Source organism: Ambystoma mexicanum, chromosome 7q, assembly GCF_040938575.1.
Source record: "Ambystoma mexicanum isolate Mex_15411 chromosome 7q, UKY_AmexF1_1, whole genome shotgun sequence".
NCBI lineage: Eukaryota > Metazoa > Chordata > Amphibia > Caudata > Ambystomatidae > Ambystoma > Ambystoma mexicanum.
This window is the reverse complement of record NC_090941.1, coordinates 518,878,435-518,903,866: the sequence shown is the minus strand read 5'-3', so window position 1 is coordinate 518,903,866 and position 25,432 is coordinate 518,878,435. Positions and strand designations below refer to the sequence as shown.

Here is a 25,432-nt window from a genome sequence, read left to right as displayed (position 1 = left end):
AAATGTAGTTGCCCTTTTGCACATCCAGAGAATATGCCTTAAAGTAACATCTGTGCACCCGCATGTCCAACAAAGATCCAATTACAGCAGCCCCAGGCACAAATTCTAAAAACCGTACTCTGCATCCTGTATCTCAGGTTGAGATCCGCCTTATTCAATTTAATATCATTGGACACTGACTTTCACTGTTTTTGAGATATCAGTCCCCAGATCCCGAGCCCACTTTTTCCTGTAGACACCCATGTCCGCATGCTATGACCTTCAGTTTGTAATTGCAAAATGCACAGCATAAAACAAGCTTCCAATGTCTTGCCACCTTTAAGTGCAGATTCACGTTCCTGAGAAGGGTTCAGCGAAAGCGGGAAACCTGGCCGGAACCCTTAGCTGTGCAAAGACTTTCAGTCATGAGACAATGCACATGGTCTGCTATTATTTACAGGATAGGGTGCAGTTTACAAAAACAGATATATAATGATTGTGGTCTTTTAAAGAAATATGATGCAAACATCTAACCTTTAGGTATGAGTCTGTGGTGTGAAAATGGTAGTAGTTTATATATATATTTTGGACAGGAATTATGCACTCACTTCAGATGATATGCTAAAGAATAATCCCTCCATGTGATGATATACAGTGTTGAGACAATGTTTGTTGCCACAAGTACAAGCATTACAATAGGTGTTAAGATGTGCATGCATTAAGTAATAAATATGCAAATTATTTTAGAGTCACAGGCCCACCAACTAGCTTCACTTTGTGGAGAATCACAGAGAAGGGTAACAAAAACGTGCTTTTACTTTTTGTTTTCTTCAGGTGACCGTGCAGTCTGTTCCTGTAACGTATATAATGATTATTAAACATGCAACAGTTTATTTTAGTTTTGTTTAATACCATGTATGTAACATTGAAACATGCAATTTTATTCCTTTTCAGGCTTTTTCTTCTTGCATATCTTGAGGTTTTGGATGTCTCTTTCAATGCCATTTCTTCGCTGCCCAATGACATTTCCAATCTCAGGTATTCACATTTAAGTTCTTACAAACGTTCTGTTCTTAATGTTCCACACATGGCCATACTCTAATCACACTGTACTTTACAAATGGTCTCCATTTTACAAATGTTCCATAAGTACACAATGGATGCAGAGATTAAGGGAATAGAAGTGGAAGAGCGGCTAGTATATATAACGTGTGAAAAAATATATTGTAGCAGTTTTGGCTTGTACAAGAACAGCTACTATGCTGCAAATGTTTGAGTACATTTTCCTGTGATTATATCAACCCATATGTATTTATATGTACAGGTATGCTGTTGTATAATAGAATTGTAGGTTGGATATGTAGGGAATCCATTTGCGATGAAATTCATTGTGGCTCATGCTGGCCATTTTTTTAAGTAAACCTTTCAGTGCAAAAGAATATATTGGCACAGCAGGGCCTCAGGCTGTCCCTTGCCAACATTGTAACATATTAAATGCACCTATCAATTAGAGTGTAAGGCCTTCAGGACATATGCATGCACATTTCTGTTTTTCATTGGAGAATTTTCCATTTGTAGACAGTTGCTGCGGTCCTTATATTTCTGATATCATCCAAGCCAGTGGTCTGCTATATTCCTTCTCTCTGCATATATACCATATGACCCCAGCGTCACCAAACCACCCCAGTTATTCACTGCACCTATCCTGCCTACTTGCTCAGTGTCCACTATACCCTATTAGTACCCGGCGAGGGTTAACCAGAATGTAACAACCATTCTGATCGGCCCGCGCCGGTGCTTTACCCGGCTGGGAATCCCTCGGCCGGCATTCCACTCCTTTTTTCATTTCATCCCCGCTCCGAGCCTCCACACGGCTGGAGGCCGCCATCGTCCCCCGCCGGGGATTCAGGTAAGTTTTTTTTTGTTTGTTTTCCCCCTCCCCCGCATACAATTCCCTCCCTGCCCTCCCAACCCCACTTACCTTCGTATTTCTCCTTTTCGGGAGCGAACGTGCTGGGAACACTTCTGTCTCCAGCGCGTCTGCTCCCGATGGCTGGCATGGAAAGGGAAAACGGACTCTGTTTTCCTTTACCGGTGGCCATTTTCTTTGAATTTGTTTTTTTTTCTGTTCCTAAATACTGCAGCGTTTCAGAACCGAACAAAATGCTATTAGTACTCCTGTCTGGCGGGCCGGGGTACTAATAGCTATAAACCCCTCGCCGCGGGGGGGCATTACTGAGTCAGGTAATGCCCAGGGAATTCGTTAAGGCCCTCGCTTCAGTCAGGCCTATAACTATGGGCCCAGGGGCATTACCTGACTCGGTAATGCCCCTGCGGCGAGGGGTTTAGTGTTTAAATAATGTGACCAATGGCCAGTGCTCATGGCTTGCAGCCATGGCCAGTCTCCAGATACATGGGGCATGGGCTTCGGCCATGCTGCATTCCCCAATAAGCAAATCAGAGTACACATTTGCATGTGCCGAGGACCAGGCCCACTACACAGACACCAAATTGATATCAATAGTTTTTCCACTTACATTCTGACATTTTGGAAAAGTAAAACACAGACAGATTTGCAAAAACACGCCTTAGGTCCTCACTGATGCTCGTCGCGCAAGTTTGTTGTAATAACTGGTGAATTTCTGTTTTTTTTTTTTTTTTTTTGTAACCATAACTTCCCTTTAACAACACCTTTTCACTAAATTTCATAGGTTTGTATTAGTGCAACTTAACCATAAAGTACCTTTAACAAAGTTTTCTCATTGAATTTCATAGGTTTTGACCAGTACACCCTTAATTTCCTAAACGTTCCTTATATTATACTCACCCACCACCCCAATGTAGCAGCTGTAGAGTCTGCGGACAGTACAAATGTCCGCAGACATCAGGCAGCATTCACAAAGCCCAGATGCACAGGGGAGAACAAAAAATGTGTTACCCTTCAACCAACAAACTCATAAATACATAAAACAACATTATGTATAGTTACTACACCCACATATACCTTTTTGTACAAAATCACCATTTGAAAATGTACAAATTATGTGTTCATTTAGCACACAGCATAATGGAATGCACCAAGCACAAATCATAACTTTCTACCTCACATTGTCACCTCAGTACAACTCTGCATACAGACTCACATACACCAGGCATTTATTTAAAAACAAGCTCTTACAAAATATTAAGTACACTGTATTTATTTCTCTATTATTATCATTAATTATATAAACATGGTTTATATGGAAAAAGCACTATTTTTTCATTTTTACAGAAATGGCAAAAAGTTGGAGGAGAACTTCCCGAAAGAATAAATGAGTGATGATAACATCTCTCATGGTTTACAGTACATCTTTTAACTTAAACAAATAATGTGTAATTTTTACAGACCTCACTGAAATAATAATTTATTTTGTTCTTACAGTACATAGTTTTCATGAAGAAAACATGCTCCAATTTAATTATACACCACAATCCCAAGAATCACAAAGAGATGCCCTATTCCCAACTGTACATAATGAAATCATGAACTTCTCTGCGAAATTGGATGAACTAAGTAATTACTTTAAGGAACTTGTTCATTATGTCAATAATCATGTGATGGCAAATGTTCACTGTACTTCTTAAACCTGTTCCCCTTGTGCCCAGCAACCATCCCCATCAAATTCCCAAAATGTAAATGAAAAAAGCTTTTATGAAACCTCACTCCCTTCCTCCCCTAATCATTATTGTACAGACATTCCTAACTCCCCCATTTGTTTCCCATTCTGATACCCCATCCCTTTCATAAATACATTTTATTTTTTACACTATAAATGTGTTGCATATTCTTGTGTGATCGTTTTTGTTTTTCTAAGCCCAATTAATAGTCTGCGGACTATGCGACTGTCCGGAGTGTTTGTTTTCACATGACACACTTTTAATTAGTCCACGGACAAGAGCGCCTGTTCTACAGACACTCATACACACTGCGTCTCTCGCCAGATGGGTCCGTGGACAACGTCATGGCCGCAGATGTCATCATGTGACCGCACCAGAATATGTCTCCTAACCATATAAAAACATATCCTGCACATTTTAATATGTCTCCTACCCATTTATAGCATGTCTCTTCAAACATTTCTATACATATAAGTTTAAATCGCAAAATTCCTTATATGCGTTGCCTCTAACCTAGAATTCCTCAAAAAGGTTAAAACTGTAACCAAACACATAAGCCATACATCTCTGCACATGACTACTAGTATTTTACCACTCTCCATATAACAGTAAACTTAAAAAATGTCCTTCCATATTTGACCATACTCACCATGTCTCCATTTAACAATAAATTTAAGATACCTAAATGAGATACCTCTAACCGACACTAGCATCGCATAGATACTGGCGCTTACCACTCAACACTCAACCAGCACCTTATAATAAGTAAGTGTGTTACATGTCCATGATGCGCTTGGCATCACATCCCTGCAAATCCTCAATGGGTTATATCTAGCCCACTCACACAACAAGCTCACCATCATGTACAATAACATTCATTAAAACATCGACTTTTACATATCTCCTATGTACTATACATCAACATACTGCACATATAACCATTATGCTTTGATTTATACTATACAACAACGTAGTGCACATATAACCAGTATGCTTCTCTTTGCTCAAAAGAGATTTCCTTGAAGAACCTTACCAGATCTGGATCTAGTTCCTGTAACACTGCCAAATGCTCATTTCCTGGCATGTCCAAAACATCTTTACATGCTGGACAAAAACATGAATTGACAAGTACCTCTTCCTTCGCCATTATCTCTGAATCACCAATCGAGCCTGAGCAGTTTTTACAAAACTGCATACTGTACCTTGCAAACAACTCATGAACTTCCATTTTATCCATTGTGCCGCTATGTGGACATACTCCTGCCTTTACACATTTAGCCTTCTGACAACATACTCCTGACCATTCATTGAAAAATCCTGAATCATCCTCTTTCTCGAACTGAATACCGATTTCTTGTGTACATCAAGATTTCCGATTCCTTCTCTGTCCTTCCGATCTTGCAAATTATCTATGCTGTGTTCGTTCTTTGTCTTCGACGTACAATGCGTAACACAGGAACGCTCTCCTACTCGCTGTGTCATTGTTGCATACACACTTCAGTTTTACAAGGAAAGGACCCCCTCCGATGATCATGCACAACGCTTTGACATAACAAGAATCGTTACGTGGTAAGGTTCTTTACTTTGTTCCTCAGTCTGTTCCCAGTGCGCTTATCAAACACAGCCTCCGTCACCAGAACAGCGGATCACCAACCCCACAGGTGGGTTCTATTGCGTCATCATTTTCTATTAGCCCTGACACAAGACAGATCTCTTGCCTACAACTGTCAATACCTGCTGTGACACTCGCAGCGTATTTGGACCAATCACACAGCACAGGGCTAGATGTACTTTTTGGATTGCAGCTGCACAGTTTATCCAAATCCTGCCAGTTTTACCAGGTCCTGGAATGTTTTAAAATATAACTGAAATATTATCCCTACGCCCCTTGTTGTCAACACCTTGAATTAATTCAAATTGTCGAAGAAACACCACGTTCCCCTTTCCCTAACCTTTTCACTTGGGACAGGTAGACTGGTGCTCTGGTACAAAGCTCCTCCCGGACCCTTCCTTGGGATTGGGGTTTTTGTGGGCTTAATTTCTTCCACCTACCGAATTAATATAACAATCCCTCTTCCCTGGGTGATGGGACTGACCTTCTTTGGGGGGCAGTGGTTCCTCTGCTCTCCGGCTGCTCCCCCATCAGCAGACTTCCTCTTGCTTTGCACACGCCGGCTCTTTTTACCTCGTTGCCAGTGAAATTATGTTACTTCATACACTTTCTTGTAGTTCCATAGTCAAGCTTTATTGCACTATACATCAAGTAACGAAGAGAGAGAAACCACTGGGTCCCATCACCCAGGCTATCAAGTCCCCAACTGATTAGATTGGAACATTCACATAACTTACATCCAAACACTCCACCGTGACATACTAACATTCTCTCATGCCACTCACTCACAGGAAGCACTATATAACAATATGTATTATATTATTAGTGTTGTGTGATGATGTAACCTGTTCCCAGTCATTTTCATAGTGTATTCTTTAGCCATGTATAAATATAGTATTTGTATAACTGATTGTCTAAGTGTAATCCCTGATTATGTACTGTGTGAACTCATTGATGACCCCTTACTAAACTCCCTCATTCCTTTGACTTGGCCACTGCCACTCTCCATGCTACCCTGAGTGGTTTAGCTAAACTCCCAGAAGTTGTCCCTGTTCACTATAACTGGGGTGGCTTTCCCATCTGTTCACCAGGCCAGAGTGTAGAAATCCAGTCTAACAATCAGCATCCTTTTTTCCATGCCCTAAAGCCCTGTACTGGAGTAAGATAAGTGACCTAAACCAGCCCAACAGGCCTGCCTCCTAAATAAAAAAAGTGGCAGACACATTGGTACACTTTATTATTGTGCCTATATAAATAGGAGTGTCTGCAACTTGATGTAAGCATTGTTTTTTTTCAGCCCTGACCTACCATACTAGTAAGAGGCCAGTAATGTACTTTCCAACCTGCATACCCACAAAGAGCGAGACTTCGGGCCTGATCACGAGTTGGGCGGTAGCCCTTAAATGCGCCGGTAACAGTGTTACTGCCGCATTTAAGGGTCCGCCCAATCTCGAGTCTGGCATGTTCACCCCAGCTCAGAGCTGGGAGTAAACACACCAGAAAAATGACAATTTTTTCTGCACAATTTTCGCCGGCTGTATTTCAGTGCAGTAATTGTGCCAAAAATTCCCAATTTCAGTGAATCTTATGTCCAAGTTACATCAAAGAGGCGTGGATCACCCCACGTATTAAAAAGGATAATCTCGACCCCTCAGCCCCTGGCAATTTTCGACTCATCACTAATGTGCAGTTTCTTCTAAAAATAATCGACAAAATCGCATACCAACAGTACCATACATTTGTAGAAAAAAATAACATTTTTGCAGATGAACAATCAGGTTTTCGTGCCACCCATGGCACTGAGACGGCCCTTCTAGATCTCCAAACTAATATTGCCTCCATCATTGAAAAGGACTTTCACCTATCCTTCAAAAGACATGTTTCATTCCTGAAATCCATGTGTGCCTTCTATTCCAACTTGCTATGGCAAATCCGCCCATATTTATCTAACCTTGCTGTGATTGCTGGGGCTATAATAAATTCAAAATTGGACTACTGCAATAGTATATTGATGGGCACTTCAAAATCCAATATAACTAAAATGCAAACTATTTAGAATGGTGCGGTTACCGCCGTTAATGGGCTCAGCTGATGCTCCAAGATTTCTACTGCTAGGAGGGATCTCCACTGTCTACCGGTTGGACAAATAATTAAATTCAAAGGTGCTGTTATGGTCTTCAAATGTCTATCTGAGACCGCACCAATATATCTGTCTGACAAAATAAAGAAAGCTCCTATCAGGAGAAATTCTGGTCAAATGATAACCATGACCTACTCCAACCCCGTCAACTTTAAAAAAATAATTGGCAGTACCAATTTCAACTTTTGGGCCCCTATGGTCTGGAACTCTCTCCCTGTAGCCTTAAAAGAATGTGATTCCATCAACACATTCAAAAAGCTACTCAAGACCTGGCTATTTTATGAGGGTACAGAGTAACCTGCATTCAACCCTGTCTGATTTCTTGTATATCCGCTCCCTGCCATCTCACTGACTGTAAAATTGTTACTGTTATGTGAGCGGTCTGAGGCCTTCGGGCGAACGTCGCTATATAAAAATTATCATAGATAGATAGGGTCCAATGGACCCAATGGGGAATGGGAACTAACATTTAGCGCCCAACCCGTGATCCGGCAGTAATACCGCCGGATGGGTGGGCGCTAACGCTAATAACGTTGGGCAGTATCCCAGCCGGGATACCACCCAACTTGTGATCAGGCCCTTACTGCCATGACCAAGCGGCCGGTGATAAACTAAAGTGTGACTTGCTGCCTGCTTACTCTTTTAATTTTGCTTGTGGAACAGTTGACTGTGGGGGCTGGTGATAGGATCAGTCACTCTTAACCCAACCTTGAGGGATGTTTTTTTGTTCACCCCTACGGTCCTGCGTGCCTGTTCTTGCATAGGATTGGCTCAGAAGGGACCAAAGCCCATCAGCCCAGCGAGCAACTAGCTTACAACAGACAAGAACCTCCTCTGACAGAGAAAGACAGCCAGGGAGATATTCCAAACTAAAGATCGGCCCACACCAGCCAGGCTTTTTGACAAGCTCCTTGCATCTGGCCTATTAACCTGCAGCAGCACTGCCTTCAGGAGCAAGTACCCCAAAGGACTCATAAGCCTGCTTTCAGTTTGTTTTTGGGGGCCCCTCACCCTTCCTATTTGACCTGCTCATATGTGTTAACATTTAAGTGCAGGTATGTTGTCTTATCTTTTGGTAGACTGCAGCTACCACATAACCTTTACTGTTATTGACCAGTGGTTATGCTACGGATAGCACGTTGAGAGAAAATAGAAGCTTTTGAAATTTTACCTGAATAGGTGTAAGAAAGATCAAGGATTTTGAGGGCCAATATTATAAGAAGTGGAGATGAAGTTATATAGTTGTACTGTTTGACATTCTTTAGTACGGACCCGCTAAAACAAAGAGTGGGAGGAGCGAGGGACTTATGCCTGTGGGCAGGGGTAGTCATCTTTTTACACATATTAGTTGTTCCACTTGCATTGTAAATGTGGTATACAAGTTATTTAAAGGGTAGAACTGTTTTTTTTTCCACATTCCTATTTATTGCCATAAACAAGCCTGTATTTATTTATTTGCTATTTATATGTATATATTTATAAATAAAGTTTTTAAAAACATTTTTTAATTAGTATTAGATTAAAATATAACCTTTTATCAAATACATCTTAATCAAGAACATTTAATGTGTTACATTTAAAATGTTCACTTAAATAAAAAGAAATGTTTCCTTTACCGAAAATCGACATCAGGTGTTGTGGGGGTAATGGGGGAGGGGTTGTTGGGGTATTGGGTGTGGGGTAGTGAGCGAGGGGGTGTTGGGGTATTGGGTGTGGAGGTTGACTGTGCAGTGGATAATCACACATTTGCCTAATTGGCTTCATGTAACACCGTGGTATCCCCAGTATGCATTCTACTTATTCATGTCTCCATGTAAATGTCCATTGACACCTTCTCCCATATGACTAGGTCAGATTTACATTGGTGGTATGGGCCACGGGTGAAGGGTTACGTTTCTGTGATACGGCTGGGTGGTGGTTGGCATGGTTGGACTAAGGTACTTTGGATGAGTCCTGCTCCTCTCAATGATATCTTGGTGGTAGTCAATGATTGCTGGTTTTAATCGTTTTCATACTTGACCCAGTGTACTTGGAGGTGTCCCTTAAGGTGACATGACAGGCATACTGGTCTGCGGTGTACCTGTGGACTGAGTGCAGTGACTGATATTTTTCAGTGTGGCAGATGGGTTTCCCTCAGGCAGGGCAGCATGACTTGTGATTTTGTTTGCTGAGATCATGTATTTCATGTATTGTCACTACAAGGTGGTGCATTGTGGTACATGTGGTTCATGTTTTCTGATGTTCCTGATACATGTGCTGGTGTGTATACTCTGTCTTTGATTGCATGTACACACAGCTGTGTAGGCCTTGCACATCTGCAAGCATTGGCTGTGTTGCATATTCTGTTTAATTTACTAAGGTCACAGTTGAAGGCACCCAGGACGCTGTGTGTGGTCTTGTTCCATTCTATGTGTGTGGTTTAATATTGTGCAGGTTGGGAATGTAGAGGTTGCTAGGTCCGATTCCTCATCCTACTTTGCCTTCTATTGCCCAACCAAGTCTCTCTGCACTTCATTGCATACCTGGTAATGTTTACAGCTATTTGCAGGAGTGATTATGGATTAATGCATGCAGTGTGCACTTGTGCTCCTCATGCATGCAATCATATGCTATGTTCCGACACCCCTCATGGCCCAGCCAGCAGACACGTTGCCTATGCTTGTGATCCCCCCACCCCCAATCAACACCCCTTATGGGCCAGCCAGCAGACATGTTGCCTATGCATGTGATTTCCCCCCCCCAATCAACACCCCTCATGGGCCAGCTAGCAGACACGTTGCCTATGCTTGTGATCACACGCCCCAATCAACACCCCTCATGGGCCAGCTAGCAGACACGTTGCCTATGCTTGTGATTCCTGGCCCTGTGATTAGACTCACCCAGCAACCAGGTACGTTGTGCAGCGTGTCGTGCCATGTAGCAGGGAAGCGTGGAGTTGCACAGCACCATGCCGTCATGTGTGGAGCCAGTGAATCTTGCACAGCAATGCGGGATGATTTTGCATGCATCGTACACCATCTGTACATTCAGGGAATTGTACAGCTTCCTGTTGCGGTACACTACCACCACAGCATGCCAGACAACAAGCTCCACATCTGTACAGTCGAGGGACCAATTCCATTTAGCATTCCTGCCAGTGCATAAAATGCTATTTTGGTTGCATTCACCTCCTCCGCAGTCTGTGGTAACGTGATGTGGTCGCTTGCGTGTTTCAGGAGTGCAACTAGCACCTGGTTGAGCACACTGGAGAAACAGGGTTGTGAGATTCCATGCAGCTGCCCCACGGTGTGCTGATAAGTGCTTGTGACAAGGAAGTGTAGCACAGACACTACCTTCAGCAAGGGGGGGGCGGTTGTCCGGATATTGATCAGGCTCACCAGGTCATCATGAATGAGGTCAACTATTGTGGTGATGGTGTCCCTGTCCAGCCGGTACAGGGTGTGGATCTCAGCAGGGGTTAGGTTGAATGGGCTTGCCTTTAGGCGAGGGATTGGTGGCTGCCTGCGGGAAACAACTGCCTGCACAATGGGTATGTGCTGGCAGAATATCGCCCTCCTTCTCCACCTGCGCCTCCGCTGCATTCTCTGGCCCACTGCCTCCTCAAAGAGTAGCAGTACATGCATGTCCTCCAGCTCCAGTACTGCAAGTGCTAATGGTAGCATTGTGAATTCGGGAGGGGTGTGGTGTGTGGGAGTACTCCTTTTGTGCTGTGCCAGACTCCATTGCCTCCACCTGTGCTGATTGTGTGCACCTGTGGCAGGTTTCTACACACCAGATTCCTATCAACACCTGCACCGCGATGCCGGTGTTAATGGCATCATTGTATCCATTATTGCCGGCATGTCCATGACCCTGCCCAAACCCCTCGTGAGACCTGGCAGGTCAATACTGGTTCACCCCTCCCCAACATAAAGAGTTGGGCAGATCAAAAACTTCAACACAAAAAACAGAAACATTCCCCTTGAGGGAATTGTTTTCTGTTCACTCTGTGCTTTTGTAGCTTAGTACGTGCGTTGATACTGTTGCAGATTCCGCTGTGACATCTGTGGACTCATTTTCTAATGTTTGCAGACCCGACCTGGACTCTGCGGTTCTCTCTGTACAATTTTGCAAGTTTGCATCTTCCCGAATGCTGAAAGTTCAGGGCTGGAGGCAAAGTTTCAGAAGCATTGGTCCCCTGCAAGAGATTATCATGCTGGGAATACAATGTTTATATTGACCCACATTCTGATGGAAAGGATCTGGTACAACTCATACGAGGTTGGGTGTATGTCTTTACTTTTTCTGAATTCACTTCACCGTGCATCCTCTTTGTCACATTTACCTCTTCATATCTTTACTTCGTTCTGTCTTTCATTCTAACATTCCCTTCATCATTACAGGGCAGACCCCATTTAATCCCCCTTCTTTTCTCACCCATATTATTCCCCTTGCCCCTTTAACCCCAACCCTAACCTTACAGCTAACCTTACCATATCCATTGCCACCTTCACAGTGTGATGATGAAGATGAAGTAAAAGTAAGAAGTACATTTATGAAGAAGTAAATGTCTGACGAAGATGTAGAAGAAGTAAGTGTAGAAGTATTTTAGGTGCAGTAAAGGGGGTATACCTAGGAGGCCAACTCATTGCGACCGGTATTTCTTAGGCGGGAAAGTCCCTTAAATCCCCCTTACACAACCCCCACCCCTACATCAACCCACAAAACTAATAAAAATATACCCTAACCCCACTCCCACCCCTTAAAAATGCAGCGAGAAATGAAGCATAACAGCTGCAGTGAGTTGGCCTCTACGAGTTAGGCGGTTACTGATGGCAACTATCATCCTCATTTTGTCCTAAATGTAAATTGCATCCATGGCACCACTTTTGTTAGCACGTATGTGCTGAGTGAACCCCTACATGCAAATTTAAAACATCAGGCAGAGGGGTGACACAAAGCGTAAAAGTGCGGGGAACTTGCTTTTACTCTTTTCATTTCCACGCCATTATCTTGAAAAAGCAAACACCACCTGCAAATTATCTTTGCATGCAACATTTACTAATGCATTCTGTAGGAATCCATTCATTTCATGCCTGCATGAAAATCTTATGCTGGTATAAAATGAAATGCTTAGGTCCAGGAGGTGAGCATATCGGAGATCTTACCTCCTCTCTGTGCTCCTCCGCTTTGCGTCAGTGTAAAGATGGAGCAGAGCAGGGAAAGTAGGCATTATAGCTTGCCATTTCTGTGCCCATTTCCCGCTCCGTCCCATTCAAAAAAGAGGTGAAAGTGTATTGAAACCAGTGTGCCTCCAAAATCGCATACTGAAATGCTCACAGCACGGGCAGCATCAGGGAGGGCTGGGGGAAAAATAATAGAAACCAAGATGGTGCACAGATCAAATGTAGACTTGGTCCAGTCCCTTAACCCCAAAGCCCCATGCATAGTCAGGAAGATCAGCCAATTACAACAGTCCCCAAGTTATAAGCCACAGGAGCATACCCTCACTAGAGGGCACACTCAGCTGGTGGAGGAAACACTCTATAAAAGCACCCAGGTACAGTGGTTCAGTGTGGTTTGTTATGGAAGGCTGCTGTGAGCAGTGGGACAATGTTGGAGTACGATAAGAGGAGCAATTAGGAGTTGCTGGGATGGAAAGGAAGAGGCGGTTCTGTCTGAAGATGTGTTAGTGTTTAGGGAGGATGCAGTAACAACTGAGTAGGTGACGGTAGTTTTTGAAGAGATAACAACTAAGGAGGGGTTGGAGATATTGGGAGAAAAAAGATAACAGAGGAATGAACAGAGCAAAACATTAGCCAGAAAGAGCGTAAAGGAATGAGGAGGCCGGGTAAGAATAAGGCAACCCGAGGAGGAACGAGACCCTCGCTGGAAGGATAGAGGAAGAGTAATCATGACAGTGAATATGTGGCCCCCGAGACTTAAGGGAAATAGGAACCTGACATGAGGAACAGCAAAATGCTGACTAGTCAAAATGACTACCCAAGGACAATCTCCCACCGACTGAGATGTTGTGGAGATAGAAACAACTGGTCCAAGAGAATTTTACCCCGAGTTTTCATATTCGAGGAAGGACGTCAGAAGAAAGGGTTAGGGAACCCATAGGAAACGGCAACACCACAGGGAGGTAAACAGACCAAGTGTGAGAGAATTTACTTTTGATTTTGCCTTTTACCTAGGTTGGCCGGTCCTTATATCAGTAAGTGTTTGTGAACTCTCTCTCCTGAATCCGTCTTCTGTCAGATATATTCCTGCATAGGCCTCCTTACACCCCACTAAGTGAGAGGCGGTGAAGAAGAACTTTTCTCTCAATTATGCGATTTGGTACTTGCTGTAGACTCATACGGACTACTTAAATGGATTGTCAAGATTGAAAGTACAGAAATGGATATGATGAAAGACTGAGGGGCAACTTGTTAGTAAACAAAGATATTGACAAGATGTTTGGTCAACTTACAAGTTGGAGAACACAGACATTTGCCCAGACGCTTTCAAAGAAATATTTCTGAGCGAGGATTTCATTCAAATGCCATGAACCTGGTTGTAAGATGTAGAGGTTTTGGGTTTTTATGAGAAAGACAACCTTGCCATCACTCTGAACCCTTGAGCTCTTCAGACAATTATGGCACTGCTACATCCAATATTGAGAGCATTTTGCAAGACGTTTGCAGAATTTGTATCAATTTGTAGGTAAAAATCTGAGCATTTCAACAAAAAACCCTATGTAAACACAGTGCTTGGACCACTTCAGCAAAACCCTTGGATTTACCTATGGTCATAAGGGGCACAAGTCCCAAGGATTTTAGAGAAGATGTTGCAACTGAAAATAATATAAACAATCAAGCCTCTTTGGCTTTTCCTGGTTGAGCGTCAACTTTCTTATGATTACCACAGCCTAAAAAAGGCATCTGGGTAGATTTCCACCTCATGCCCAATATACAAGACATGATTTTGAATATCCATGGAGCCAGGTATTTGAGCACATGGGAGATGTGACCTGCCTACCACTAAGTCAAATTGCACGTATTCTCAGACCTCTGTGCTTGCTTTTGTAACCCCAATGGGTGCATATGAATTCCTCTGCATGCCCTCTGGCCTGGCATCTATCGTTCCTGCCATCAAATGGATAACGCAACAACTATTGAAAGGCATCTGAGGATTAATGGCATTTCAAGACAACATTATTTTCTAGAGAACCACTCGGTAAGAGCACATTGTCTGGTTAGTCATGGTGCTGGATATTCTACATAGAGGGGCCTTAAATTGAAAAGGGAAAAGTGTAAGTTCCTGCATTAAGAAATGTAATAGCTGCCAAAGATGTACCAGTAAAGGTAGCCTTAGATTTTTTGGTACTGTTCTAGATCCTACCTGACTACAAGACTCATTTTCTGGTCATGGTAGAGCAATTTACTATCTGGGTGAAGGTACATTTTTTAAGGCAACACGCTACAATGACGCCATACATTTTTTCAGGGTGGTGTTTATGAGAAAAGGGTTTCCAGAGGAAACCATCCGTAACAACTTGGTATAGTTCACTTCATAAGAGATTAAGCAGATTTCGGGTATGTCAGGCTTCATACATAGAACATTTGCATTGTGACATCCTTAGTGTAATGGCTTGGATTAATACACCAAAAAAAAGGTCAAGGAATGTGTACATTCTCTGTAGTGTTACAGGCGTCGCACAGTTTGAGTTGTTTCATGGACGCAAGACCACTACAATGTTATGTCCCATATAGATTAGAATAAAGAAGAACACTGAATGCAGTTCTGAGCAGTTGTAGTTTGTCAGGCAGTGTGCTCAAGCAAGGAATGCAAATGACACAAAAGGATGAACCAGGCACACACTTCAGAGGGGTGATTGGATCATTGTGTGCATGCCAATTTATCAATGCACGTTTGTCCAGGTTTGGTAATGCCAAGGGCATTACATGAATTTGTGGTAACTTAGTTAAATTGTAAGTTATTGGAATGGCTGGTGGCCAATCGATAAGGTAGTCCTGCACAAGAATGCTGGACATGTGCTGTTTTTCAGTGGAATAGTAGATGTTGATTGTGATCTGTGGTTGGTAGCCAGAGAAGGCAGAATCAGTTGCTCAAAATGGTGGACCATTGTCTTTACCCTGGATGCTACGAAGCTTGCAAGTGCACAGTCTGATACCACAACTGTGAGATCAACATGCCTATGGGGTCCTTGAAAGTTTACAGTCTGAAACTCTACTTCAGGGGAGGCTAAGGAGCTTCTTCATTGCTATAACATAATGCATTAATCTGTAAAGAAATATCATATGACATGCTATGAATCACCCAAATACAAACAAGATTTGTACAAATTTCCATATCCATAATCTGGGAACCATAACCTGTACACAGGAGTCACCTCTTATCATTTTTAAAACAACCCCTAATGTTATGCATGTCAATTTTCATGACATTACTAAAACATTTCTTATTGATATTCTCATTTGTCACCATGGAGCCTGTTGCCCTCTCCTTGGTATGTCTATTGTGCCCTGAGTATACTTAGGCACACTCGTATCCCTTCAGGTAATCATCTCATCCCCATGTTAATCCTTTAATACTCAGCCATAGTTACAATGAGTGGTGAGCTGTATGTTTGTCATCCCTCTAGTTCTGAAAGAGGCTGATCCAGAACCCTAATCTGGAATTGATGGAAAACATATATTTAAAAATAACATGTTTATTGTGTTTTAGCTCATACAAAAAAAGACATTTACAATGTAACAGACTGTCTAACATAATAAAAGAATAAACGTACATGAACCTAAAACTCATCCCGTTTTTTTAAAACAGTTTAGAAAAAAACATGCAATGCCAAAATTAATTTCACCACATTACCCCACATTAGTCTAACCCAAAATATCTCACTGCGCAATTCCGACCCCAAGTACCGGATCCTATGGTCCGTGAACCCAGCACATTGCAGGACTATGTGTTTCAAGGTTTCCTCAATAGAGATCTCCCTACAAAATCTGCAATATGAGTTAGTAACTGTCTTGTCCCATTTGCTCCTATGTTCCAGAGTTATTACCTGATTCAATCGGAACCGCAGGTACACGCCACAAATTTTCGGGCGAGGGAATAAAGAAATATATAGCAGAGTATCACCTTTCTTTCGTCTAAAATTGGCGTACTCTTTGTAGAGGGAAAAAGTGGCCAACAGATCAGCAGTTTCCCCCAAATCAGACACAAACAATGGGCCTCATTATAACTCAGGCGGTCCAGAAATAACGGTGGCGGTAAACCTGCCGCCACCGTTGTTTCCGGACCGCCTGATCCCGACTCCTGCAGGTGGGAGATGATGTTCCCGCCCGGTCTGACCTGGCGGGTTTAACACCGCCCGCCTGCAGGCGGCCGAGGAAACACCGGCAGCATTACGAGATGCTGCCGGTGTTTCCATGATCCCCATTCCCATCGAGTCCCATAGGACTCGAAGGGAATGGGGATTAACACCATTCCGCCTCCGTGATTCCTGGAAAACCGGGGTTGTAATGCTCCGGTAATTCCGGGAATCACGGAAGCGGAATGGTAATACGAGTCCGGCGGTTTTACCGCCGTGGTTACCGCCAGACTCGTAATGAGGCCCAATGACTTTTTTACCACCATCGGGGTAGTTTTCAGTTCTTAAATAGAGGAACCTATCAACTGCAAAAAACTACACATGATGGAAAACATAATATCATATCACAGATTCACTACTCTCTGATAGGAATATTCATATACATCTAGAACTAGTTTACCTGAATATTATTTTGAATTAACTGGCAATTGTCTGCCTTAACTCGTGTAACCACTGACTCATTGCATAGGTAATGCAATGTCTATAAAAATAATCAGATTAAATTTACTCACATGCTACTAAACCACTAAGATCACATATAACTGCCATTCTAATAGTATTCCCCACTACTGTCACACAGACCTACTTTCAAACGTAGTGTAATCCTGTACTGTAACCCAACAGCATTTTCCTCTTGCAGAACCCTGTGGTTTGAGTGCCCTTATTAAGCCTATTTGGCATTCACCATCTTGGAATGGTCAAAACTAAGCAAGACCTCATAGGTATTACGTACCTTCTGCAAATTGCAGTTTCCACATACCATTAACTCGCCACTATTAAGCAGTAGAATGAAATGTAATTCCCGATCACTGATCGTGATCTGAAAACGAGAGTAAGTCTTATATCGCTCCCATAATGCATCTGATCAGAGTTTGCGTGCTTTGACCATATTGCACGCTGACACTGGCGGCCATATTACAATCTCCTTACTTGCAAGGAAACCGTTTTATGTTTGACAAACATAAAGATATTAAGGATGCTACAAAATCCCTGTACGCTCTGACCATCCACGACAATAGATGCTAACGTTCCTATATCAGGAAAAGTAGGAACCAAACATATATGTCATTCACCTTAATTCACCTTAATAATATGCCCCACCTTCAAACTCTCTTGGTAATGCATTCTCTTTATTGGCATTGGTATGCAGTTCACAATTAGTATAATTCTGATCTACTGACTGGAGTCCATCTCTTAAAACACCTTGATCATGTTATGATCTATTTTATGAAATATAGAGCAAAGGTGAGAGACAAAGCACTGCGCTCCCTCCTTCCTATTTGATCATATCTGTCAACAATAATGGCAGCCACTGAATAAACTGGTTTTTCCAACCCCCGTTCTAAATTCTGTGTAATGCAAGGTAATACTGTATAGCACAACATTCATAATGTCCTTTAAATGCAAGTGCCCACAACCTAACATCCCTAACATATCTAATCAATAATAACCTAGTCTCACTGTTATGTTGCCTTGTTATGTATTGTGTCAACCCAGAAAAACATTCTGATTGTGGTCCGAGTTGAGACCAACTGTGGTGGCTCTAAAATGAAAGATTAAACGGGCCTCTTTCTGTCTCAATGCTTTTACCAAATCACCACCCCTTTTGAGGCCATAGAATCTGATGTTACTTAGCTCATTCTGTGTGTGTTCTGAGTTCCAATGTGTAGGCAGGGGATATCTATCATCCTGTGTTTTGATAGCCCGTAGATGTTCATGCATCCTGATCTTAAACTGACGTTGGGTGCTGCCAATATCTATCTTGGTACATATGCATTTAATGGCATATTTCACAAAATTACTTTTACATTTAATGAGCTCTTTAATTTCAATAGTATTATTATATGCAACCAAATCTTTTTTGCAATTTTCGGGGAATTTACAAGAATTGCAATTGCCACACATATAAAATCCTTTTGGTTTAGTCCGTTGCCATTGTCTCACTGCAGAATAATGTGTTCCTTTACATAGAAAGTTCGGTGCAATCATATTGCCAGTTGTTGGAACCTTTCTGTATACAATTTTGGGAATCGGATCTACACATTTACATAAATCTTGATCTAGCATTAAGATGTTCCAGTGTTTTTTCACATTTTTTTAGGTTAGGTTTGAGTTATTTCCATAAGGGGCGGGGGGTATGTAGAGTCATGTGACCTGTTCTGTGGGTACTGTGAATATATGCCCTGTATGTAGTTGCATGTATTTGGATGTTGGAGAAGGAGTCAGACAACAATGGGTCATGGCGTAGATTGGTTTATTAAAATAAAAAGAAAAATGCCTAACTGGCCCTATTGCTATGAGGGAAAGTCACTGCTGTATAAAACAAAAACTAACGGTGCCTGTCGTAGTCCAAAATAAAGAGTCTTTCTTCCACATTTCTAATGACTAACTTGCCCTACGATTAAACATAACTAATAAGAAAAGGAGACTTGCACAACAGCCTTGGAATGGGTTCTTCCTGGCCCGGCTCTTAGAGGGCTTCTCATCAGTCTCAAAGTTCGATTACAATGGGCCTCATTAGGAGGCTGGCGGTAGCCGTGCCTGTAATACAGGCACGGCTGCTGCCGGTATTTCTTTTTTTCCGGTGCCCTAGAATGGGCAATAACCATAGGGCTCAATGGGAATGGGGAAGCCGGATGCACCTGCCGGTGAATCCGACATGCTGTGCTCACGGTGACGCTCTGCCCACCAGGTCAGATTTGGTGGGCAGAAAGGCACACGTGAGCACAACTCGTAGTTTGCCGGTCCAGGAACGACGGTATAGGGCAAGCTTAACGGTACCGTAGTTCCCGGAGTGGCAAACTTATAATGAGGCCCAATGTCTTCATATAGTGTACAGTCCTTGTGTGTAGTCGTTGGTTAAAATGATAAATGCCTTCTGGGCAGTTCTTCCTACCACCTCCCCCTCTCTGGGAGAAGACAAATTTTCCTGAAGATGTATTTTTCCTCTGTTTACCACTGGTTAAATCCCTCCAGGATCACTTTGTTTATACTGTTCTGTATCCCACCTTTGTGGCACTGAGACTTCCAAAGTCCTGAGGCTCTTTGGTGGAGTTATTGATTCTCAGTCCAATTAATCTCTGACCTTTGTTGGGTTCCCCAGCCTTCATAGGAAGCACATGCATCCCTTCCACCCCCTGGTTCACGGGAAGCGTTTATACATTTCTCTCAACGTCTTATACTGTGGACGGCTTCCCCAGCCTTCATATACAATTTTCGAATTGATTGCACTCTAATTTACTTGGGTTAGATACCCTTTACACTCTCTCTGGCATTCACTCTCTTGGCGGCTTCTCCAGCCTAGATAAGTAATATATGCATCTCTCTCAGTCCATATTACCTGGGTCTTGTATCCGTTTTGGTTTCCCTGCTCCTCATATCGTGGACAGCTTTAACAGTCTTGAACCCACAGATTATAACCCTTGCTGGTGTCCTCGCATTGGGAGCGTTTGCTTCCCTGTTCGTGATCATCTCGTTTCTAGCGACACTCATCATGTGCAGCTCAGGGATTCAGGCTCCATTCTTGTTCCAGGTCTCGGAGGCGGTTGCTGGGCACCTGTCCCACCAGTGTGCTCTAGTGGTCGCATCACCATGTAAGATGGTTTGCTTCCTGTGTACGCTCCTTTCCTGATCGAAGCCTCTTGCTTGGTCAGCATACCAGATTTGTAGCCTCCAGCAAGCAGATCTCGCTCTTGCTACGCTAGCGCTGGCTCTGCAGATGCATTTTGCCCCACCCCTCCAGGACATGTCCACAGAGGCCCGCCTCTGTGTATTGTGGATTCTCCTCTCTCCATAGGAGTCACGCACAGTGTCTGAGGTATCTCTCCATGCACAGTTCTTACTCTGTTTAAGTATGTCATCACAATCAAAATGCGTGTCCCTCTTCCTTTGCGGCAGTGTTCAGGTGAAAGTCAGCATTACCTGAAGCCAACAGGCTGGAAGGTGGATTGTTTGTATTTGTAAGTAAAATCTGAGAACAAACAGTTCCTTCCAGTCCCATGTAGGCGGACAATGTTGTCCGTTCAGGGAGGTCCTCATTGGACTGCAAGCCTTTCTCCCTGAGATGGGAGTCACTCCCAGTGAGGTCCCACTTGCCTAGACCCCTAGGGAGGGTCTTGTAGAGCCGACTCACCTCCGTAGCCTCACAGGGTGCGGCTCCCCTATGGGGAGAAGGGATCAATTATCCAGATTAGTCGCAGTATACATAATTAATCTACATAAAAGTGTGGATTTGAGGGGGAATGCACATTGAGCTCCAAATCAGCAGGAACTACGTTAATCAGCAACCAACATTTGCTGGAATGCCGAATTACACTGTGCACATTCTTCCATAAAGGCTAAATAAAGGACAATTTGGGATGCAATATCACAAGACATTCACCTACCATATCACCATTTTACTAGATCGCCACTTGACCATTTGTGGGTTAATGCTTCAGTAATGTATCCAAGTGATGCCATTCTCTGATTCAAGAGTGGAAAGATTGAATCCCTGAGGGAGACAACCATATTTTTATGATTCTTTATTATTATTAGGACTGTATATGGTGTTTCATACTTAATTCTCCAACTCTTAAGCACAGTAGTAGCTGTTATTACTTCCCAACAAATGGTACTCAATGTATTTATTATCTTTTTAAGTGCATGCTTGCCTTGTGCCAAAAGTGATAATTTAACCTGTAAGCTATCTACATGGGAAGACAGGCATTATTTCACCATCCTTACCTTCACTAGCCCATTTGAATGGCCTTAAGTCATTACTTTGCCAGTCAAATGGAACACACTGTTATGCTTATGTGAGAAACTGTCATGATTCCTGCCCCTCTTGTCCCCAGCCCTCCAAGATGTCAGGCTGGCTGGAGCCTGGCCATGATCAACTACATGGCCCTCAAGGGCCTCTCAATCCCTCCAAAGACCCACTTGGAGTCAGACTTGGCGCTTGTGGCACCAGACTCGCTCACTCCCATAGGATAACATTGCGGATTGGACTTGTAGTGCATTGATGGGGACAAGATGGATGCCCCCACATATGTCGGTTCCCTGAACTTCATGTGCAGTCTAGTCTTTTGGGTGTGGTTCAGCCCAGAGATACCTGGGATACCCAGAGACTATTTAAGCCACGCCCAGGCTGAGAAACATGCTTTGTGTTTTCTGCACCTGCAGCGTGTCACTCACCGTGTTCGGATCGGTCTCCAGTAGGCCTGCATCTTTCTTCTGCGCTTAGCTCCTGCAAGAACAAGAACACCGTTAGGAACAGCCTTACCTTGCAGCGCTTCTGCCCATCATTCATCGCTCCTTCTGTTCTGTGGGCATCTTCGGGGGTGTCATTCCCATTCCGGCACGCTGCTTCCTAAGGAAAAGGGAAAAGAACAGAAAAAAGGCATTAGTAAGCATTCAGCAAATCTTCGCTTATTTTTAAAGACTGTACGAGCTTCAAATGCTTACCTGAATCCCAGCCGCTCTGGGGGAACTCTGTCTCTGGAACTCTGGAACTTCTCATCCATCTGCAAGAGGGAAAAGACACTCCAGGTTAGCGTGGAAACACCTAGAGGCGCCGCATACCGCGCTTGCTCACCGCATTTCTTCTTTATAACCGCTATCCACGCTGAAAACGTTGCGGCACCTAAAAGACACAGAAAAAGAACTCGATTCAATACAAATACAAAAGGGTCGCATCGCGCATCACGCTCTCACTCACCTTCAGCGCTACTCATCTCAGCAGCACGTCGCCATCCCCGGACGCCGGCCATCATCTAAGGAAGGAAAGGAACGAAGTTAGAGAACTGTTCAAAAGACTCATTATACTTACCTGTCGGACTCTTGCCAGTGAAGTAACTAGGCAGCAACGAGCCTGCATCAATCAACGCGCCCCTGCGCTGAAAGCAGGACGGATAGCACACTTTCCAAGAAAACAAGGCGAGCTCTGGATCAAAGGGAAGGGTTGGACCACGGGGAAGAAGGGGTTCAAACACACAGAGACAATAGGGAGTTAAACTCTACTAATCCTGTGTTTCAGGCCCTGTCTGCAGTCGAGTAGACTCCAGGGAAGGGTTCGAGGTCGTAAGAGGTCAGAACAGGCTGAGTGACGTCCCTGTGGATACCAGGTGAGCGTTACAGAAACCTGAGGGTGTTCTACCAAGCAGACCTCGAGAATCCCTTACACAGGAGGCCCGGGAAGAGATGGCAGCGAGGCAGGATCACCTGGATGGAGGAACCTGGGATCATGCTTGGGGAAATGCCCCAGGTGAGGCGCGGTATTACACCAGGGAGGAGGATGAAGTCCTTGAGGCCTTTATAGGCTTTTGCAAATTAAACCCCCTTCCCCACAGTCCTTCTCCATTATCAAGATCCAACAACCCCTCCTTGTCTGTGAAACCAAGTAGGAACCTGAACAACATTCCCATAGGGAACTACATCTCCCAGAGTTCCTACTTTTCGGTTACCTCCAAAACCCACCCTTCCGAGTTCACCACAACCCCTAGGATGTGGTATATGATATGATAGGTTATTTATAACACGCTTAATACGCAGAGGTTTCTAAGCGCTGGCCCGGGCATCGAACCTGTGTTGCTCCTTGTCTTGCTTCCAGGGGGAGAATGTTGCCCCTGAGCTATCCTTCCCAGTGGATATAATGGATATAATGTCTTGTGCCCCTTTTCCCCATCCTGCCCAGCAGGATATTTTGAAACTCTAAACCCCGCCTTTTCCGACAGGAACACTTTCTCACACTGTGACAGACAACCGGCAAACACCAAAACCGTTCACCTGACATGTCCCAACACACGGCTGAGGCACAGTCAGGCAGTTGATAATAACCACGCACACCTGACAGCCCTTTACCTTCACTGTCGGTATAAAAGGCAGAGCACGAGAGCACACGACGACCGGCAATTGAAACGGAGGAGAAAGGCAGTGAGACCTGGAGGGACGACGAAGGGGGAACTGCCCTTGCACTTTGCAACTCAGACACGATAAACCTCCTAAAGGCAAATCATAAGACCGGGAGTTACAGCTGAAGTGTGGAGGAATAGATGCCAACAGTGCAGGGGGGCCTCCTGCATTGATAACACAGGCGGGGAGGCATGCTGACTACCGTGGTACCGTCTTTGACTCCAGGAGCAAGACCAGCCAATGGGCTCAGCACAATCGGTGAGTCGGAGGAAGCTGATCGCAAACCAAACTGTATTGAGCCCAAGGTTGCAAGGTTGCAAGTGGCAACATTAGATGAACGCATGGCAGAACACCATCCTGATGGTGTTTATCCCTTAACCATCGTCATTTGACCAGGGATGTGGCACTGCGGCCATAAAAGGCCCAGAAAGTAGAGAGTATGTGGTCTTTGTCATTATTTTCATTGAAAATGGCATGGGAGTCTGAGGACACAACGTAATGCATAGGTGAGCAGAATGACTGTTGAGAGTCAAGGAAGATAGGCTTCTCTGATGAGGGTCATTGTATTTCCGATACTTTAGCTGGGCAGCAGCAGCGAGGATGCAACTTAAGCCCCTGCTAGAGCATTCGAGGACCGTACAACGCAAAGAGGATGGTTCAATGCAGAAGAGAGATGTCAGTTGCAGGTGACAAGCTGACAGAGGACATCAGTGGACGCTGACAGGATAGCAGAATGGGTAACACCCAGAGAGGAGATGGGAGCAAGGAATCATGGAAGGCATCAAAATGAACTGGGAGAAGTTAGATCGAAGACCCAGAGTTGAAGTAGACACGTCTGGGGCTAAACCCCAGTGGAGAAACCCACTGGGAAAGCAGATGCTGAGAGAAACAAAGCTAGAACTGGGATTAGATGCTCCTAGTGCGTGTTGAGAAAGTGACCTTCAGTAGTAAAACCACATGCTGAAACCTGAGGTCAGAATTCATAGAGTGCATTGAGAAATCGAGAAGAAATGCTTTGTAACCTAGAGTCCGAGTTCCAAGAACACTGTAACAAAGGAAGCTAACTTAGAGTCACAGTTGCTAGAGCTAATTGATGATTACATCCCAGCTCATGAGATATGGGCCTGATACTCTTTACCAGATAATGGGTGGAACCAGGTGGTAACACCACAAAACATTAATTGCTTAAACAAATTTGAAAATAAAAAAATTAAATTGTAAGTTTACTCAAGACAAATCAATCCGGATGATCTCTTGCAGTAATATTCTTTTAACCGTAGAAGCAGATACAAATCCCAATCCAATGAATTTTCATTTGATAGCATAGAGACGAATCGGCATATCTTAACAAAATGCACCGCCTTGCGAACAAAATATGGATTGACTTATTATTAATTTGTGAGTAAGGCAGAGAACATTGGAGGAGATCAGTTTTGGAGTACTGTATACACTGGGGACTCATTGGTGATCACCACAGCAGTTTGTTATATATGTAAAGTGTTTTTGAAGAGGCTATAGATCCTTTCCACAAGTTGAGCATATGTCTTTAGGTATTCGGAAATTAAACTGGTATTGGCCATCGTAGGATTTTATGAAGTGATATATTGAATTGTAGGGTTGCTTTTCTATTTTTGATAAAGAATTATTGCACTGATCAATTATATGTGTTAAATAGTGTTTTGAAATAGGTCTGTATGTGTTACTATTTGTACTAATTGAAAATATGTTGTAAATAGTGATTTGAAATATGTTTGTATGTGTTAAAGGTTTGTAATACACCAGAATACAA

General features: G+C 43.4%; 1 protein-coding gene across 4 annotated transcripts in view; it reads left to right on the top strand.

Annotated features, from left to right (window-relative positions):
- The window catches only part of LRRC63 (leucine rich repeat containing 63), a 418,560-nt gene that overhangs the window by 329,904 nt on the left and 63,224 nt on the right, over positions 1-25,432 (top strand). For all 4 annotated transcript variants that reach the window (XM_069640387.1, XM_069640384.1, XM_069640383.1 and 1 more), the window contains one exon: positions 934-1,017. In XM_069640387.1, coding sequence (XP_069496488.1) covers positions 934-1,017 — 84 coding nt within the window. The remainder of the gene's footprint in view (positions 1-933; positions 1,018-25,432) is intronic.